This window comes from Anguilla anguilla, chromosome 1 (genome assembly GCF_013347855.1).
Source record: "Anguilla anguilla isolate fAngAng1 chromosome 1, fAngAng1.pri, whole genome shotgun sequence".
Taxonomy (NCBI): Eukaryota; Metazoa; Chordata; class Actinopteri; order Anguilliformes; family Anguillidae; genus Anguilla; species Anguilla anguilla.
This window is the reverse complement of record NC_049201.1, coordinates 8,940,388-8,953,421: the sequence shown is the minus strand read 5'-3', so window position 1 is coordinate 8,953,421 and position 13,034 is coordinate 8,940,388. Positions and strand designations below refer to the sequence as shown.

The window sequence follows — 13,034 nt, the reverse complement described above, 5'->3', positions numbered from 1 at the left end:
CTCACACGTCCTTACTCACTCACTCACACGTCCTTACTCACTCACTCACTCACACGTCCTTACTCACTCACTCACTCACACACTCACACGTCCTTACTCACTCACTCACTCACACGTCCTTACTCACTCACTCACTCACACACTCACACACTCACACGTCCTTACTCACTCACTCACTCACACACTCACACGTCCTTACTCACTCACTCACTCACACGTCCTTACTCACTCACTCACTCACACACTCACTCACTCACACGTCCTTACTCACTCACTCACTCACACGTCTTTACTCACTCACTCACTCACACACTCACATGTCCTTACTCACTCACTCACTCACACGTCCTTACTCACTCACTCACTCACTCACTCACACGGTCACACACTCACTTAATCATGCACAGATATGATCATACTTACTCACTGGGCCTCATTCATTCTTTCTTTTCTCACACACATTACCTCTCTCTCTCTCTTACTCTCTTTCTCTCTCTCCCCCTCTCTCTCATGTGTATTGTGATAAGGCTTTGGGAAGGTCAGCTAAGCCGTATGTGTCTGTGTGTCTCAGTTGAGCTGCAGGTCGGACAGTCCTCCAGCAGTCCCCCCCAGACTGCCCCCGTCCCAGCCCAGGATCCAGCCCCGAGTGCCCGTCTACAACGGGCCTCCCGAGGGTCCCCTCCCGAGCCCCCCGCCCCCGCCGCCCCGGGACCCGGTGCCGGACACCCCGCCCCCCGTGCCCCAGCGCCCGCCCGAGATCTTCATCAACTATCCCCTGCAGGCCTCCCCCGGAAACCGGCACCACTGGGATTTCGGGAGCTCGCCCAACTCCCCCAACACACCGCCGGGCACGCCGTCGCCCCGGGTGACCCGCCGCTGCCCCTCCAGCGCCAGCCAGAACAGCCTCTGCCAGCTCCCCGCCCTCACCGCCGCACCCCCCGTCCCGCCCCGCCACAACTCCAGCTCCCAGCTCCCCAAACTCCCGCCAAAGACCTACAAGAGGGAGCTTTCACAGCCGCCACCACCACCACATAGCCTCTCATTGGTCAACATGGACGGCAACCACTGAGACCCCAGCCAATGAACTCATTTCTTTTATCTTGGTTTTTTTTTTTTTTTCTCCCTCCTCATGAACAAGCTCCACCCCTTCCCACTGCTCTCTGGCACTCCAGTGACCACGTGGATTGAATTAGAAATAAAACTTTTACTGTAAACGATGGCCTTTTAAAGCTCTTAGTCACAGAAGTATGGAGACCCTTTTTTTTTTTTTTTTTTTTTTAAAGCTACTGATCAGAAATAAGACTGTGCTCCACTCTGCACTCCACCTGTCCATCTGCAGCATTGACCAATCACGGCTGGCCTCTCAGGGGATCAGTAGCTCCGCCTTCACTTTAAGCCCTCTGTGCCAATAGCACCACACCTGTGTGCCAGTCACCGCTGCGCATCGCGTTGGGAGCTCCGAGATACCGGGCCGTTGCCAAGACGACGTGCAGTTCACTGTGTGTGAGTGTGACCGTGTGTCTGTCTGTGTGTGTGTGTGTGTGTGTGTGTGTGTGCACGCACACTGTTCAGGTGTACGGAACGCATGCGTGTGTTGAATCCCAACCACTGTGCTAGTGTTCAGGCTTGCTGTGCAGTATTTGAGAGAAGTGGAAGGGGTGCTGATTGTGTAGGTTGTACATGAACAGTGCAGGGATCATGTAGACTGTACACACAGACTGTGTAGGGATCATGTAGACTGTACACAGACTGTGTAGGGATCATGTAGACTGTACACAGACTGTGTAGGGATCATGTAGACTGTACACAGACTGTGTAGGGATCATGTAGGCTGTACATGGACAGTGCAGGTATTGTGTAGGCTGTACACAGACTGTGTAGGGATCATGTAGGCTGTACACAGACTCTGTAGGGATTATGTAGGCTGTACTTGGACAGTGCAGGTATTGTGTAGGCTGTACATGGACAGTGCAGGTATTGCGTAGGCTGTACATGGACAGTGCAGGTATTGTGTAGGCTGTACATGGACAGTGCAGGTAGTGTGTAGGCTGTACATGGACAGTGCAGGTATTGTGTAGGCTGTACATGGACAGTGCAGGTATTGTGTAGGCTGTACATGGACAGTGCAGGTATTGTGTAGGCTGTACATGGACAGTGAAGGTATTGTGTAGGCTGTACATGGACAGTGCAGGTATTGTGTAGGCTGTACATGGACAGTGAAGGTATTGTGTAGGCTGTACATGGACAGTGCAGGTATTGTGTAGGCTGTACATGGACAGTGAAGGTATTGTGTAGGCTGTACATGGACAGTGCAGGTATTGTGTAGGCTGTACATGGACAGTGCAGGTATTGTGTAGGCTGTACATGGACAGTGCAGGTATTGTGTAGGCTGTACATGGACAGTGCAGGTATTGTGTAGGCTGTACACAGTGAGTGTGGCTCCCACACATGATTATAGGCTTTGGCACAGGCACACACTTCTGAACCACAGAATGAAGCCTGAGAGGTTTTTTTTTACAGGAGGAGAAACTTCACTGTTAACCCGAACCCCTGCATTGAGGCCATCGCCACCGGCTGTGCGTTTCTCACCACGCGGTCCGTTTTCTACTTGATGAGCCAGCGTCCCCGGCGAGAGGTGGCCAAAGTCTTACTGAAACTCCCTGAGGAACTGAGGAACAGACAGTAGGTTTTATTGAGGCGTTCCCCGGTTTCATTTCTGATTTTGCACATTCAGACTGCGTCAGCGGACGGACACTCGCACGTTGCCGTGCTCCGCCAAGCCCCCGGCGACGGGACAGCGCTCGGGTGGGACCCTGCCTGTACCGCCTGCCCCTCTGCAGTAGTGGCCTTTAACCCACAGCAGTGACCTTTGAACCCTGAGCCAGTGCACCATGACGACTGTCAGAGAAACACTGAGCGCCCGGGGCATTGTAATGGATGCCAGAGACCCGGCGAGGATGATCTCTCAGACCAGGCCGCGACAGCTCACAGACTCCTTAAAGCCAAGATGATGATGTCTTAAACACACACACACACACACACACACACACATTGTCTGCTGCTGTCTAACACTACAGATGTCTCAGTATCACTCCTGGCGATCACTGAACACTACACCCTCCCCCCCAGCCCCCACCCCACCCCCTGTGATATAAAAAGGAATATGGAACAAATCACTAGTTCTGAAGACTGGATTTTTGGAAGAAGGGGAATCTTCTAACCCGAGTGTGGTTTTCCTCAATGAAATAAGGGGATTTTTATTTTAATGGACAGAGAACTCATGCATCATATTCAGATGTGCCTTTTTATTTTGTTTTCTATTTTACAGAGTAAGTGTGAAAGGTCTCCAAAATGCTTAAGAAAAGAAATCAGTTGCCTATATAAATGCTGAGAACAAAGCTACACATACAAATGTACAGGTTTGTGGATAATGTGTATATAGCATCTATACACTAACTAAGTAATCTGTATAAAGTGGCTTCTATGTCTGTTGTATAATGCCTCCCCCCCTCCCCATCTGCCTCTTGATATTTCAAAGATGTTTCCTATTTAGCAATCCAATGCTGCTACAGTGTTAGGAGCACAGTACTGTGTGTCACAAATTCCTCTATTGACAATCCCCGCTACAGATGATGTTACCAAGCAGGTGGCCGAGCAGTGTGGGAAAAGACTGTCCCGTTTCCCCCAACACTTTCATCAGTCCTTCTGTTTAAGGGGGCAGGGTTTCTGTGTTTTTGTGGGAGGTACAGAACCGAACCGATTTGACACTGTGGCCCAACATTCAGTGTTGGGAATGTTCTAGAACCCAACGGTGTGCATTTTTGTGTATTCCCCAACATTCTAGGTGGGGAATGTTCTAGAACCCGCTGGCATGTATTCCTGTGTATTCCCCAACATTCTGAGTGGGGGGATGTTCTAGAACCCATCGGCGTGTGTTCCTGTGTATTCCCCCAACATTCTGGGTGGGGGATGTTCTAGAACCCGCTGGCGTGTATTCCTGTGTATTCCCCAACATTCTGAGTGGGGGGATGTTCTAGAACCCACTGGCGTGTATTCCTGTGTATTCCCCAACATTCTGAGTGGGGGATGTTCTAGAACTCGCCGGCTTGTATTCCTGTGTATTCCCCAACATTCTGAGTGGGGGGATGTTCTAGAACCCGCTGGTATGTATTCCCCAACATTCTGAGTGAGGGGATGTTCTAGAACCCGCTGGCGTGTACTCCTGGGCTGCTCAGATATGCCAGTGTTGGGGAGCAGAGGCTCCTCCCACCCCCAGGACCTCCTCCAGTGACCGCTGTTATGACATCACTCAGCATCACGCCTCACACGGTGGCCTTCAGGAAGCGATGCCTTTTCTTCAGCTGAATCCGTGATGCAGCTCCACAGTTTACTGTACGTCAAGGGTTTCAGACGGGGCCTCCAGCTCCGAAACCCCCACGGTATGACCTGACATGAACCCAATACAGACGTACGTGCCTGCCTCCCCGCGGAACTTTCCGGATCCGAACCCTGGTCGGACTGTAGCAGCCTTTTGTTGTCCTGCAGCAGATGTCACACATGATTCATTTGATGGTCTTTGACCTTTTAACTGTGCTTTGTATTAATGTTCTTAATGAGATTAATAAATCACCCCAGTCTTATTTTGTACTAATGATGGATTTGTTTTCCTTTATTTCCAATGTTCCTCTTTCTCCCTTATTGCAGCTCAGGTTTTTTTTCATTTTTTTTTTTTTTTTAAAACATCTGGAGTTTAGGCATTTGGAGTATTTAACAGATCCGAGTCCATCTTGAATGGGTGCCAGGGGGGCAGTGCTGACACAGCAACTCACTGGAACATCAGTAGCATCTGTGTTCTGCCTGCATTGCAGGCACTGATGAGTCTGTAGGGGGCAGCAGAGTGCCACTGTGGGGCAGGCCATACAGTCACACAGTGCTGCAGGGACCATCACTGTCCTCACTGTCCTCCCACGCACCTGTGTTACCTGTTACCTGTGGGCTGCTACGTCGCGCTCTGATGAATGCCACGCCCAGCAACGACCTGACAGGAGAGGAGCATGCATTAATGAACCATCACGCCCCCCTCTGTCCCCACCGGGTAACTGCAGAGCTTGTAATACTCTCGATTTTAGGGTCATTGGTGCTACCTTACCTCAGGCCACCTCTGTCTAGTCTTCCAGGGTTTGCAGTTATGCTATGGGCCACTTTGTGTTCTCTTGAAGTAGTTTCTCTCTGTGTGAAACGGGAAAGATCAATTTCCATGACGTTAATGGCTTTCTTAGTATCAGAGGTAGAAAATCCTGGTTCAGAAAGTAAAAATCCTTCCCAGTGCTTCATTTCAAGCACATGGATTTGCTAATTAGCACAATTCTTCAGCTGGGAGGCAGCACCAGTTGGTGAAATCAGCTGGCTGAGTTCATGGGTGGAAGAAATAAATTTACTTTCTGACCCCTGGACTTTTCAGCTCTGCTTAGCATTCAGGAACAATGACCAAACAACCAGTATCCAAATATTTGATGACAAATTTTTCTTAATAATAAATCGATAACCATGGTAATGACGATAACCTACAAAAAGTACCAGTGAAAGTAATTAATAAATGAAAGTAAGTCAGTTGAGTTAGGGTGCTGGATAGCTGCATTAGCTAACACTGTAGAGTGACCGGGGACAGACCTGCTCGAAGGAGGATGGGCAGGCTGGTCTGAAAGGCCGGGGGGGTGGTGGCTGTGGTGGGAAGATGTTCGGTGAGGCGCTGACCCCGTTCCCCTGTGTGGTTCCTGTCCCAGGGTGGCCTGCGTGGGGGGTCCAGGGCTTCCCAGGAGGGGGGTGAGGGGGCGCCCTTGGGACCTGCACCCCCAGACACACAGAGCCCTCTCCCAGCACAGTCCTTTGAGCCGGCTGAGCATCCACTTCCGTGGGCTTTAGAAGCACAGGCACCTGGCTGTCCTCCTCTTCCTCTTCTTCGTCCTCTTCCTCCTCTTCGTCCTCCTCCGCAGCCTCCCGTTCCCTCATCTGCAGGGTGCCGTCGGGGCTGCACGACGTCACCGAGGAGTAGTCGAAGACGGAGGTGTCTCCCAAATCGTCCAGGTCTGTGTCGCAGTCCTCGAAGCTCCCCCTGGTGTGGTGAGCTCCAGGGCCCCGGGCTCCGGCTCCAGGAGGAGGAGGGGCCCGTGCCGGGCTGCTCCCTCTCTCCTCCCCGCCCGGGTCTGCCGCGCCCCGGAGGACCCTCCCGTCTCCATGGCAGCCGGAACCCAGGAGGAGGTGCAGAGAGGGAACGGGGTTTGGAGCCCGGCCTTGGCGACGGCTCCTCCTCGCTGAGACCTGCAGGGTTGGACAGCGGCTCCCTGGGTGATTCGAGGCTGGGAAGATGTTTGCACCAAGATAATTTTTCTCTGGCTCACTTCTGTGGGGGAAAAAATGATTTGTTGTTGAGAGTGTATGATCCTGAGGACAGTATCCCAAGCAATAATACTATTTAAACTATTATTTAAACATATACTGCTTTACAATTTGAATTCTATTATGACTTAGCCATGCTTAACTACAATGTTAAACCATCCAATTGGATAAAATGTGTCATTTTTAATAACACACCACACACATCAGCAAATCTACCTCCAGTCTCAGTGTCTAAAAGCAGTTTAATTTAGTCTGATGAACGGCACGCCAATAAATCAATTTTTTTGGCCTGGTCAGTGGAGGCCGAGTGGTCACCCGCAAGAGCAATACAGTCACTGAATTTTGTACAGATGCGCTGTGTAGTGCACAAAACCACCAACAGAGGGGAGTGTTCACCTGTTTGTTGCGCCGGCTGGCTCGCAGTGCTCACTGGGAGTGAGGGTTTTGCTTCCGGTATTGTGCTGACAGGAGGGGGAGAGAGTACTCAAGGGAGGGGCAGGGCTGCTGTCGAAACGAGAACAAAATCACGAGCGTGTGATCCGTATTTACATTTAATAAATGCAAATCATGGCTTTTGGGTCTTTTGCAGACCAACTTAATAACACCTGGCCGGAAACTCCAAGATATTGTATGGACCTTTGAATAACAAAGTAAAGTATTATAAAAAATCAAATGAAATGGTGGCATGCATGTGTAAATGGACTAATCCTGTGAAATATTAATTTTGGGCTATTTGGCACTAATTGGACTTTGGAGGTTGTTCATTGCAAAGGCATTGCCATGTCATGTGACCGAAACCCACCTGCATGGGGCCTCCTCCCTGTCGCCCTGCAGGCCTCCCTGCTCCAGGATCACATGACACTGGTTCAGGAAGTTGCGTAGCGCTCTTTTGCTCACTTGGAGCAAATAGTGGTCAGGGTGGTCTCTGCCCGTCCACTGAAGCAGATCCTGCATGAAAATGATCTCAGGTAGAAGAACGTATCTGAACACAAACCTATCCACCCATTATCTATACCCGCTTATCCAATTCAGGGTTGTGGGGGGCTGGAGCCTATCGCTGTAAGCACTGGGTACAACACAAATCTACATAACAATAAAAAATTAAATATCTATTATTATTATTATTATTATGCAAGACATTTATATTGCCAAACAAACAAAATACTCTACAGAATGCCATATATCACTTGTACATCATCAACTAAGCAATGTAGAAGTCTCTTCTGTGACTAAAACCCTTCTGTAGGTTTTAATCCCTGTGGAGAATCATAAATGTTCCTGTAGTAAGACATGGGTTTTTTAAATTAAATATATCAGCTATTTATGTCAAGGGTTACTGATCACCTCCCCAGAGTAACTGGGACTAGTGATGCTGGAGAGAGATCCTGTCCTGTGTGTTCAGGTGAGCCATCTGAGGCACTCACCTGCATATGAGTCAGGTAGCTGTGGATCCGAGTCACGGGTGCCAGGAGCTGTGTAACCTGCAGTGCCTCTCTCTCCTGTGGACCGTCCTGTTAATTCCACAGAACAACACTGATCACGTACACTACGCTGCATCACTGAGCATGCACACTGCACAACATAGCATCACATAACATAATGAGGAGAACAGGCCATTCAGTCCAACAATGCTTGCCATTTTTCTTTCTACTAAAGGGTAACAAGTGGTCACTGTTCACCTACAAGCTAGATGGTATCTAGCACCGTATCAAGCCTGGTCATGAAAATACCAGGAGTTTCTACCTCTACTACATGACCTGGCAGGCTATTCCATACAGCGACTACTCTCTGTGTGAAGACATACTTCCTGATAACTGTGCGGATTTTGCCTGGTGATATATACGCTCCACTCCAACACTCTGCACTCTGAAATGGACTGTGTATACTGTAGATGAACACAGTAGAACCACATAAACTGTTAAACTGACCATGTGCACTGCAGAATCACACTGATTATATACAATACACTGACAAAATGGCTTTGTACGCTGCATGATGACATTGATTACACCTACACTACACTACAAAAGTGACTGGATACACCACATAAACGGGATGAATATGCACAAATAGCATCACAACAACTGGCATGCCTCGGTAATGCCGACACAGTGAATGAGTTAACTTGAAGCCATACCTGGGGGCTACGTACTATACCATTTGATTGGTGAAAATGTGAAAGCGCCATAGGGAGCATCCTCACATATCCAAGGTATATACCCATAAATGTACCCTGAGAGAAAAAAGGAAAATCAGGTTTGTGTCCGTATCGTTCTTTTTTTTTGTTTATTTGTTTTTGTTCGGAGGTAAAAAGCGGTCAGTTCCAGGTCCAAGTGTTGATCGATTTACCTCATTTTGGCAAGTGAGCCTGGCAAACACGTCGCCCACGAGGCCCTGCCAGTGTTTGCAGTGCAGACGGTCCTCCAGGGCATTTCTGAACAGCAAGCTGTGCTGTGACAGCTGCTCCAGGTAATTAACAAACATCTGACTGAAACGCAAAAAAAAGACACAGACGAGATAACATCACTGGCGGTGATTATGTTTTTGCACAGGGACGATGTTCATGTCGCGAGTACAGTTGTAAACGGTTTCGATGCTTTTGTTATGATTGTTTCTGGCACATGTCTTACCACGTCCCTTGGTTCTTTGGCAGAGCAGACAGCATTTTGTACTTGTCGCAAAGCTGGAAGAGGGTTGACAGGTATTCCTGCTCGGAGTGGAACAGGTTCAAGACCACCTGTTGCCTCTGGCCTTGGAGAAAGGAGAGCACGGTGAGAGACCGGCCCCTTTATCCTACTGCGGTGGTCTACACACATGTAAGGTAGTTCCAGGAGGGGTACAGACCATGAGACTTCCTCTCCATCTCCTCACAGATTGATAAATAATTGTTGGAAGAACTTATTAGCTAGTCAATCAGCAGTGCGATATAACCAGCTATCATGCAGTTTATGAAATGTACTGTGTCCTTGGCTGAGTTTCGAAAATGTAGAATTGGTGATGATTCTGATCTTTCTCAAACAGAAAAAATTGTGCATCAAAATGTGTTAGAATTGTTTAGCCAGCTACAGAGCATAACTGCATCTTCAACAGTAGTGTGATAAAAAAGCAAGTATATCTCACTAAATACCTTTAGCAATGTGACCAGTTTGCTGCCGGATGCAATATTAACAGGAAAATTCCATAAGCACAGCTAAATCTAGTTACTGTACCCATGTAACAGCTATCTCTGAGCTGATCTGTATCAGGTATGAAATATAATTGAAGATTTTCTTTTATTTGAGAAGAAAAATTATGTAAAAGTAATGAGTCTATTAGCCATACCCTCAAAAGGGGAGTCCTGCAGGAGGTTAGTGTTACAGGGGGTCATGAGGACATGAGGCGCTCCAGCCTGTCTGGGCGATGCCTGAGTGCTTACAGGAGTTTCTGGAGAGAAGGAGAGGTACAATACGGGCCCACTTCAGAAGGACGTACAGAATGCATTTATTTCAACAGGGACTCAGGTGGGCCTTGGGAAAGGCTCTTGACATTCTGAAAAACAGGACACACAGTTTCACAGTTGATGTGGCCTGGCACATCAACTCAGCCCCTCTGAGCTTTAAATTTAAATTAGAGGCAGCCTGAATAACCCTGTTGAATAATTTTGTTACATTAGTTAGGTCTCGTGCTGCAGTGTTGCAGCTGAAATTGTCTATTACCATTATTGCATGATGTTTAGTTTTTTTGTGTCATTTTTGTGCTATAACTTTCTATAATTCTTTCATATTCACCCTATCATTTGTATTTACCCATAGCCCTTTGTTTTGTTATGGAATCAGCCTGATGCCACATTACCATGTCATAATAAAAGGAAAGGCGTGGTTTCTCCACACAGGGAGCGCACCTGTGCCTGGGATCAGCCCCGCCCGGAGCCCCTGCAGGTAGCAGTGGAGGAGGAGGCTGGCGGGCTGTGAGAGGGGCGGGGCTGGGCTGTCAATCTGTGACCCTCCACAGGCTTGGCAAGCACAGCTGCGAAAAACACGGCAGCAGCAGCACAGGGGTCAGAGACTGGAATCTCCTCCCGGTAATATGATGGTGAAATGACTCAACTGTGTAATCGCCATCATAACACAGGCAACAGTGGCGCTCACGCTCTGTGCTCCCACCTGCTTCTCTGTGTTTGTGTCGACCCCGAGACTGTCCCCCCATCTGCTTGCTGTGGCTTCCGCTGGTCCTTGTGGAGTTCGCAAATCTGGTAGCGCACCTCTTGCAAGTCTGTCTGCAGGGTGTCAAACAGACATTTTAATTATAAATCTCCTAAATTATATTTAAAATTAAATCTAAAGCTTCATGATTAGTAGATGAAAATCAACTGCATCATCTTGATTCGGATGGCTATTTAGCCAAGGTGACTGTTCTTACAGTTCTTACTTGCACTGAGTGCGGGCTGCAAGGTGGAATTTTTATTCTGAAGTGATTAAAGTTTTGTGCTTCATCATATTGTGTAAGTTACCCCAGAATAGAGATTCTATGCACGATTTCATTCATGTCACTAGCATCAGTCAGAGCACATTTCTACTACTACAACAATTACTACTACTACTACTAATAATAATAATAATAATAACTATTTATTAGCCATAGTTCCCCATCCTTGAGATATGAGCCCACATACCTTCAGAGAGTCCACCAGGGCCCGGAGCTGGAGGGCCTCCCGGTCACAGTGCTGCTTGGCGTGCTCCAGGTCTTCCCGAAGGCGGGCGTCTTCCTGCTGGATGTGGCTCAGCTCCAGCAGGGCGCTGGAGAATCCCACCTTTAGCTCTGACACCATGCTCTGCAGCTGGGGACACACATTCTGTCTGGTGAAGAGGCTCCTGAACAACCAATCAGAACTCTGATTTTAAAGTATACACGTGTGCTCTATTCTAAAAATGTGCTAACATTTCTGTGAAAAAGTCGATCTCAGTATTTTGGTAAAAAACTGATGAAGCAGAAAGGCTGTATCATTAACCAAGTCTTTTTGTATCTGTATTCCAGTTTTTGTTGCAATTCCACTAATGGTGTCTCACTGGAGTGGAACGTGAGAAAATACAACAAAGAGATGTGTTTACATTATACATTTGTGATTAAACCATAAGAGCTGGGCAATAATTTTATCTTAACAAGAATGTTTTTGTGGGTTTTTATAGTTCACTATATTTAAAATGATTTTCCATGAGATTCAGAAATGCAGAACTGCTCAAAGGAAATGGATGTCAGATTTTTAATAAAGTAAAAGTCAACCTTTTTAGATAATATTAAAAATAATGTCCCCGCCTCCCCTAGGTGCAGTTCATTGGCTGCCTCTGAAACCGGTCTGTACCGGTTGTGAGTACCTCAGAGATCTCACTGATCAGCTGTGTTTCCAGAGGCTTCATTTTCACCACTGGGAAAAGAGCAAGAGATTAGTGCTGTTTACAGAAACATGCAGTGTACCCACACACTGTGTACAAACACACACTAACATACACACACACACACACACACACACACACGCACACAGACACACACACACACACACACACACAAACACTTCCCAGTTCCACAGTCCTGCCTGTCTTCTCTCAAATATAAAGAAACACTTGAAAAATAAAATTTTGTGTGTACAGTAGCTCCAAAACTTTGCGCTATATAGAAACTCAACAGTAACAATATTTAGACAATTAACTCCCTGGGCCTGAGACTCTGTCATCCAAAGGAGCTCATATCTGTGCTATACAGGCGAACCCTTGTTCCCTGACTTAGACCAAAGCAAAGCTCTGTACCTTGACAAAAGTGACTCCCCCGGGGAAAAGATCCGTCTCCTCTTCTCTTCTTCCAGAAAGGCGCTGGATCAAATGTCAAGGAGACAATGACAACAGAGGGAGAAAGTCAAGCATGTTTACCGGTCTGACCACCGCAGAGTAGCCGTGGTAAAACCCTATAAACTTGTTGAGTCCGATACGTTTAAAAGAAGTGAAGTCCTTTTCTGAACATGCAGCTTTCTGATGACTCTCTGTTTGTAACTCTCGAGCAGGGGTTGCCAATGCCAGCATCTCCCCAGGTACTGGGGGGGTCAGCCAGGGAACTCAATACATCAGGGTAGCTGGCAGGGCAAGCCGGCAATCTCTTTTCTCAACCTGAAGGACAAACAAAGGTTGGCAATGTATGAAAAAGAACGCAAAAAATTTAAGGTAAACATTTGATTAAACCAATAATGGCATCGTTATCAAACAACCTTTATGATGCATTGTTACCAAATAAATATTCACAAAATGTATACTGTTGATATTTATGGCAATAAAAATCTGAATACAAAATATATTACACGATGTAATGTAAAAAATAAATAGAGCTATTATAAAGATGTGTGTCTTCAATGATGAATGACACCAATTGCTAACCATGGCATCCAGTTGAGACCCTTCAGTAAACACAATTTATCAGTATAAATCTTATTAAAACTGTTTTCCCTCAAGTGGCCCAGTTCTGGGTTGATGCCGTTATTAACAGTACCATCTTCGTACTTCTGGCTTAATCCAAATCTTGAGCTTCTCCATTGTTCAGTATGATCCCGGTGCTAGGCTTGCAGAAGCGCACTGACTCCACTCGAGACACGATGTGTTTGAATGAGTGAATTGCAT

The 13,034-nt window shown here is 47.3% G+C and overlaps 2 protein-coding genes across 6 annotated transcripts in view; one reads left to right on the top strand and one right to left on the bottom strand.

Annotated features, from left to right (window-relative positions):
• The window catches only part of sos2 (son of sevenless homolog 2 (Drosophila)), a 43,570-nt gene extending 38,930 nt beyond the window's left edge, over positions 1 to 4,640 (top strand). The window contains exons 23-24 of one of the 2 annotated variants that reach the window (XR_004765009.1): positions 572 to 1,503; positions 2,521 to 4,640. Coding sequence is in view for 1 of the 2 variants with exons in the window: in XM_035415804.1 (XP_035271695.1) it covers positions 572 to 1,069 (498 nt within the window). In the remaining variant the exon portion in view is untranslated. Of the gene's footprint in view, positions 1 to 571; positions 1,504 to 2,520 lie in introns of those variants that run through there. The other variant, XM_035415804.1, reaches the window with a different exon arrangement.
• A 70-nt stretch (positions 4,641 to 4,710) lies between these two features.
• Positions 4,711 to 13,030, bottom strand: LOC118226292. Of its 4 annotated transcripts, none has more exons than XM_035415826.1 (17): positions 12,918 to 13,030; positions 12,356 to 12,530; positions 12,177 to 12,239; positions 11,748 to 11,797; positions 11,048 to 11,212; positions 10,539 to 10,651; positions 10,277 to 10,401; positions 9,718 to 9,819; positions 9,027 to 9,147; positions 8,746 to 8,884; positions 8,534 to 8,629; positions 7,821 to 7,907; positions 7,199 to 7,344; positions 6,793 to 6,900; positions 5,671 to 6,400; positions 5,150 to 5,229; positions 4,711 to 5,038 (listed from the first exon to the last, which is right to left on the bottom strand). In XM_035415826.1, the coding sequence occupies exons 2-17, from the start codon at positions 12,444 to 12,446 to the stop codon at positions 4,924 to 4,926; spliced, it is 2,331 nt and encodes a 776-aa protein (XP_035271717.1). In that variant the 5' UTR covers positions 12,447 to 12,530; positions 12,918 to 13,030; the 3' UTR covers positions 4,711 to 4,923. The 4 variants fall into 4 exon arrangements, with proteins under 4 accessions (XP_035271717.1, XP_035271711.1, XP_035271732.1 ...); XM_035415820.1 differs by having other exon boundaries at positions 12,907 to 13,015; XM_035415841.1 differs by having other exon boundaries at positions 5,671 to 6,397; positions 12,907 to 13,015.
• Positions 13,031 to 13,034: the final 4 nt, after the last annotated feature.

Coding starts and splice junctions, on each gene's coding strand:
- LOC118226292 (XM_035415826.1), bottom strand. CDS start 12,446: ATGCTGGCATTGGCAACCCCTGCTCGAGAGTTACAAACAGAGAGTCAT. Junction 11,798..12,176: donor GGGGAGTCACTTTTGTCAAG/GTACAGAGCTTT, acceptor CTCTTTTCCCAG/TGGTGAAAATGAAGCCTCTG. Junction 5,230..5,670: donor GCCCATCCTCCTTCGAGCAG/GTCTGTCCCCGG, acceptor CGTTTCACACAG/AGAGAAACTACTTCAAGAGA.